Below are 6763 nucleotides of genomic sequence, written 5' to 3'. Positions count from 1 at the left end.
TGCTAGAAGAAAATAGCAGATCTGACCCAATTTCACTCAGTCGGAATCAGCTGTGGGAGACTAATATACAATAAAAATAAAAAGACACAAATGCCCATTTTCCCCGTGTCCTCTCCTGATAACATGAATAAAGCTCTGTTTTGATACTTCTTCCTTTCCAAAGGAGTCCAGTCTCATCAGTTCAAGTCAGCTGTGTTTGAAGTGAAACTCTTCCGAATCTTCCTCCTTTTACTTGATGAAATTTTTAATCGTCCACCTTTGTCCTGTGCAGCTGCGAAGAATCAGATCAATGCCGGCCATTCCTCTGTTCTCCACTTCCAGGCAGCGTCCCGTCCCCTTGTTCAAGATGGCACCATTCTAAAATTAAAGACGTGGATAAATATGTTGTCTGTGAAGCAAGCTAGGACTAAACACTGCCCAGGACAGAAACTATGTCCTTGCTCACTGTTGGAAAGCACACAGCACTTACTTGAGCAGTAATGCAATTGAAACAATAAAATAATTTCTCAAATAATCAACAGGAATTGAATGGAGGAACCTTCAACACTGATAACACAAGTCCCTAACACTTCTTTAGTCTGTGTATTATTTACTGCATGCTTTGGGACAAAGGCACTGTGTTTTATGTATCTAACCTTAGGTTATCTGTAAGAAACAAATCTGAAAGTCAACAATAGAGCAAACTACATCCCGCTGAGGGTAACAGAAAGGGAAGCTCATCCTGGAACCTCTCCTACAATATTGCCCCTGCCTCCAATTGCTCTTAACCTTCTCCCTTTGCCCTAAGAGCCCCTGCTACCCGGTGTTGCATAGGACCATTTTGTCTTTGCCCCCCTCCCCAGTGACAAACAGGTCCCACACCGAACACAGCGTGACACGTGCCACGGGTAGGCAGGGGGAGAAGCAGCTGACGGTGGACCCGTAACAAACCTGTATGAAATTCCAACGCTTATGGAGGCTGCTCTTGACCTTTTCACAATCAAGGAGCTGAGGGAAACGACTTTTCACGTTATCCACCAGACAGCGGGTATCGGGTAGAAGAGTCGTGGTCCCGAGGGCACCAAGATGAAGGAACCCCTCCTTGGTGTAGCGTGCAAGCTGCGGGGCAGGGAAGAAGAAGAAGATGATGACTGTCAGTAGCTTTTGAGTGTAATTAAAAAGCCATACAGGAAATGACAGCTATGTAGAGCCCCAGGAAAAACCTGTGAGGATGGTACGTGGAGAAAGTAGAACTGACAAGAAGGAAAAAAAAAAACGTTCTCTAGCTTTCTTTCCCTGTTGCTTTGTTTTTTTGCAGATGCAGATGAGGAGCTGGGGCACAGGGAAGGGATGAGAATAACTCTGAGCCTTAACCCCATCATGGGGCCGATGCCTCCAGCCTCGTTTGAGCCTAAAGGCTCTGTGGGTTGGGGTGACTGATGACTTCCCCCAGGTTTTAGGCTGGAGCCAGCTGGCTAGGTCAGGCACGCTGGCCCGTTCTGTTGCCTCTCCTGCGCTTGGCGAGCCAGTCTTGCTTTGGCCCGTACATGGTGCTGATGGTATGTCTGGAGCAGCCCTCCAGCAACTGCAATAGCAGTCAGGCAGGAAAGTTGGCCAGAGGGCTCCGATGCATCATTAGCCCTGTTCCCCAAGGATGCAATCCCAAAAAGCTCCAGCGGTTTCGACCCTGGAGGGAAGGCTCAAGCACAGGATCTCATCTTTACGCTCAGAACATCACCGGCATCTGACTGCTGTCAAACTCCTGTGTGCCGGAGCGCTCCCGCGGAGCCGTCTCTGCTGCCAGGCGGAGGAAGGCACGGAGCAGCAGAGAGCTCGGATGGCTCCCGAGGGCGCTCTGCCGGCAGCGTGCACAGCTGGCTCGGAGGCAGTCCTGCCACCTCTACGGCTGCTCCAGACAAAGGGCCCGGATACGTGCAGTGTTTAAGGAATCCCACCAAAATATTTCCCTAAACATATTTAAATTCAGGAGTGAAAAGAGATGAGTGACAGCAGCCTGCCTTTTATAGTTCAGGGGGAAGATATACACAGCTGCTTATTTAAATTACGAATCAATCTATTATCTAGCAGACAAATGAGGAGTATTCAGCACGTTAATTAACTGAGCATATCTGTGACCCAGATGTTTAAAAAGAGGCAGTAAATCACACTGGGAGTTCGGGTTATCTCTGTTAGAATAATTAAACACTGAAAATCAAGTTAAAACAATGTCAAAGGGTCCGACTTGAGCTAGTAACAGCAGATACAGTTATGATACTTGAATCTAATTTTGCCCTTCCTTCACTGTGCTGGTTGTAGGTGCGCCTGATCCTCCACCTGGCCCGCGCGCCTGTCCCTCTTGCTTGGGATCGGCACCTAAAGCACAACGTTCCCGGCTGCTGGCAGAGTTAGGCTTTTCCCCAGTGTGGTGCGTATCAAAGCAAGGCCTTAGCCACTTTGCATCTTACAGAGGTCCGTTTGCCAGAGGTATCGCCCCGCCGGGAGCGGATTCAGCTGTACGAACGCAGCGGGGAGCGTGCACGGGTGCACTTGTCGCGCCATGGCCGATTGCACCGTACGGCCATGCTAGCGCGGGGCAGGGCTGGCGCCCGGTTCCTGGCGAGGGAGCTGCCCCACATGCGAGGCGGGTGCAACATGAGACTCATTCCATGGGCATCTCCGGGACAGCTGAAAAGCTCAAATTCCAGATTATTTGTTTTTGGCAGTTTGATGTTTTGATGAGCCAAGCCTTGAGGAAGGCAGTGCTCGCAGACCAACGGCATGTTTTTAACGGCGCAACTCATCTGAATTAGTATTTGAGCACCAATAGAGAGGATGAGGCCACTTATCTTACTAAAAGAAAGAGGAATAGAAAGGAAAAGACAAAAGAAACAAGACTTTTGCTTAAGGGACTAAAGTGAAGAAACCCATCTAAGGGGTCCCAAATGGGCAATGCAAGTTACTCTATCCTGTTTCTGAAATATTTGTTACCATGCACATAACTAGTGCACTAAAAACTTTCTTTTTTTATTATGTTTGGCAGTGTGTCTTTAGACAGTTGGCCTGATGCCCACAAGGCAACATGATTTTTGCTCTTACATGTTATTGCCCAATGTGGTGGGAAAAATAAGTAGAGCAAAAATCAAATCTTTCCTGAGGAAGGGAGCGGGGGGATGGGGAAGGGAGAAGGAGCTGCAGGGAGATGAAATGAGCTGAAAAACAAACATGGATATTATGAAAAATGCATTAAGTGCATCTATTTGATGTGTCATCTACTATGTACAATAACCAGATAAATAAAGCCCAGGAAATGCTTCTGGATCTAGCATACTGCATAACGCTTGATCTGCTTCCCTGTCAACCAAAACAGAGCTTGCAGTGACAACTGTTCCAGGCTTCCAAGCCTTTTCCTTCTCAGCACTTTAATACTGAGAGTGATTATCCCAAAAAAGCCCAGTTGACTTACAAGTACAGGCTCCTAAGTCCTATAACTATTTTGGAAAATACTGCCTTTGATATCTTAATCCTTCTTTCATTATTTTGTTCTGTTCTGCAGCAAGCCACCATGACAACTGACAGTTTTAATTACAAGGCAGAAGCAGGAGGTCAAGCTTTTAGGCAAAAAAAGAGCCTGACAGTGAAGCACTGGATCCTGCTACCTTGGTCTTCCTTGAATGATACAAGGGAAGAAAATACAGAGCAGAGGCCCACGTTCAAGACAGCCCTGCAGGTAGCTATGGGGAGCACTTTCTACCAGGATTTGCCAGGTAAGATGGGGTCTTGAATTTGCCAGGTGAGACATGGGAAGCATCTCTGTTACATAAATAACCAGGTCCTGGCTTGGCCAACACGTTAAAGAGCAGCTCCAGAAGCAGGGCAGAAGAAAGGCACTACGCTTGACAAGTGATTGCATGCCTTACGCCAGGCACAACCCCCTGTGCACAAAGGCACAAGAGAGGCACCCTCAGAAATCCTGGGAGATCATCATCTTCAGGCCGATTTTGGGAGCAGACAACCAATAATTCCTTGGTAAGCTCGCACTTCCTTGGAGGAAAAGGAGGCTTTCCTTAATACAGCTTATTTGCACCTGAAACCGTACCAGCTATATGCCCAGATCAAATCTCCTCTGTTACTGCAACAGCTCATCTTGTTGTGTTCACATAAGACCATAGCCTTATTTAGAAACTGAATATGTCATAAAAATACTTTATAATACTAATAAAGTACACATTCCATTGTTATTAAAACACTCTGAATGGTTGCAGCAATTCACCATCTCAACATCTCATCATTTCCAACACAGATGCCCTCTTAAACCTGGCTGGCACAGCCCCAGACACTGATCAACGGGAAAAGTGATCGATGAGATTTTATCCTTTGGCTACATATGAAAGCTAAAAGAACAAGGACTAATAGTGAGAGGTTCCTGGCTGATCAATACTGACAGTGCTCATAGGGATATTCAGTATCAATGCAAAATATCCAAGGGATAACAGCGCTTCTTGGCTGAAGGGAGTACACGAAGGGAATGCAATGAGCAGCCAGCTAACCGAGCGCGGCACTGAAAGTCTGGCCCCTTCTCAGGGAGACGTTTGGAGGAATAACGGGTAGAAAAAAAGGGGATGTTGTATTTACAAGGAACAGCTTCTGGGAAGCGCTGAGCTTTTGGTAGATCCTCAGTCTAGACAGGATTTCAACAGGCTCCTTCCAAGTCTTTGAGAGCTCTGCTCTGAGTCTCATTGCCGTAAACGTGTAAGTCCTGCGCTTCTCCCCAGGAATATAACCAAACTGGCCCGCACCAGCTAAATAGTCTTTCCTTTGCCCTGGTTCTCCTCATCTGAAGAGCCCTGGTGTGGGCCACCCAGGCGAGCTCTTCCTGTGGCCTCTGAGAAAGCTCCTCAACCACATGTCTTCCTGCTGGACCTCATCAGTTTTCTCCTCTCAGACATTTTGTACAGGAGGGACTGATCTGGATTCTCTCACTGCCGAGCACGCCAGGCACCCCAAAAATGCCCGCCTACGTCAGCAAGTATCTGAGCAAGGTCACTGTCTTGGAGATTCAATAGCTATTTTCTAGTCACCGGCAATTTCCTCATACTGTCATCATAGTGCTGGAAGATAATAAGAGTTTGCCATTTTAGAAGGAAATTGTTATGCTGACAGAGGAGGAAATTTTACTTAAGTGTAGTCCAGTCACAGGAAGTTAATGACAGACCATGTAGTACAATCAGTTATAACTAGTGGTATTTCAGGCAATAAAAGCATGTTTTCTTGGCTTTGTGAAAAGGCCAGTCACCGAAATCTTAAATTCTTTCCTTTACAGTGATCTGTTCTGCATCTCGTTACCTGTTAAACAAGTTTCTTTGCATCCAGAAAACAGACCAAGGAAGGAGGGAACTGAATGAATGGTGAAAGATATGAATAATTCAGCAGAAAATAAACCAAACACAGAGGTACCACCCTGAGGAAATGCTTAAAGGAATTATCAGACCTAACATAGGACAAGACAGAAGTCGGCGCGAGCAAGGGGAAGGACCAGAGAAACTCTCCAAAAATAGCTTTAAAAGTTTTACTGAACTCACCATTTAAAAATATTAATGTTGATGAGATCTTAAACCCCTTAACCGGCCTAAATGGCCCATGGCCAGAGAAAATCAGAGAAAAGCACTGCGGAGCTGAGTCCCGGGTTAACACCTACTCGCTCTTACAAACACCTTTCCAAGTAAAACCGCATCCCAAGTAAAATCGTACTGGGACCGAAGTGTCCCACCGCCAGCTGCCACGCTGGGGGCCGCTCTGCCCCGTGCTGACCTGCAGCCCCTGCCCGTGTCGGCGCGTGGCCGCCTTGCTCGGGCTGCTCTCCCACCGGTACGCCGGTGCTCACAATACATCTCCTTTGCTTATTGCTTCTGGCTGGCTGCTTCTCTGCGACGGGAGAAAGTTAATTAGACTGCTTAGGACCTGGGAAATAAAAAGCCTTGATGACCTTCATGGACTCTATCGGAAAATAATTTAGGGTTGTTTAGCTTCTGCAGTGAGCAGATCATCAATTAGTAACTATAAGTAAAGAGTACAGTATTTTCTCCTTAACGCAATTTAATCCGAGGTGCTATTTTGTCACCCTTGACACTGCAGTGTCCTGGATGATCTCAGTATTGATGGCTTTGTCCCCAGGTTCTGGTGCTCAAATGGGCAAAACATATTTCATCCTATAATTAAATGAAATGCTCTGCTGGGTGAACATTATCTTAAGTTTTATAGTATTATGGCGCTTTCTATCATGTTAATATATCACCATAGTTCTGTCACTCCAGTGAGGTATTACTATATTATTAGTGTAATACATCATTACGGCAAGGTATTTTCATGATGAATCACTTAAAAGATGAAGCCATCAGAAAAGAAAAAAAAAAAGAATCCAAGCGCCGATTCAATTTAATTACAGGATGAAAGGATACTTCATCATGAAATCTGATAATGATTTAACCTGGAAGTGAATGGAAAGCTAAAGGGAAAATAAACAGACAAGAAAAACAAACAAAAATTCCCCCAGTGATGGATGCTTCAGCAAAGTTACTATAAGCAAAAGCAAAGATGTAATCCACATTCAGCATTAAGCATGGGATTCATCTCACCTAGCTCCATCCATCTAAATGCCACATGCTTAGCTTAAACCACTTATCAGTCATCAGCGGAGAGAGACCAGAACCTCAAGATAAGATACGTGCCACCTTGCCTTGAACAGGACAAATTTCTCTCTGGAAAGATTCATCGGCTGTGGAAGAAG

General features: G+C 45.9%; 1 protein-coding gene across 1 annotated transcript in view; it reads right to left on the bottom strand.

Moving 5' to 3' along the window:
• Positions 1-228: 228 nt before the first annotated feature.
• Positions 229-6763, bottom strand: part of GALNT17 (polypeptide N-acetylgalactosaminyltransferase 17) — a 210379-nt gene continuing 203844 nt past the window's right edge. Inside the window, exons 10-11 of the mRNA XM_026063703.1 lie at positions 931-1098; positions 229-357 (exon numbers count right to left, since the gene is read on the bottom strand). Of these exons, the coding sequence (XP_025919488.1) occupies positions 229-357; positions 931-1098 (297 nt within the window). The remainder of the gene's footprint in view (positions 358-930; positions 1099-6763) is intronic.

Source organism: Apteryx rowi, unplaced genomic scaffold (assembly GCF_003343035.1).
Source record: "Apteryx rowi isolate R43461 unplaced genomic scaffold, aptRow1 scaffold_20, whole genome shotgun sequence".
Taxonomy (NCBI): domain Eukaryota; kingdom Metazoa; phylum Chordata; class Aves; order Apterygiformes; family Apterygidae; genus Apteryx; species Apteryx rowi.
Note: the sequence above shows the minus strand (reverse complement) of the source record. Positions and strands in the feature narration are given on the sequence as shown.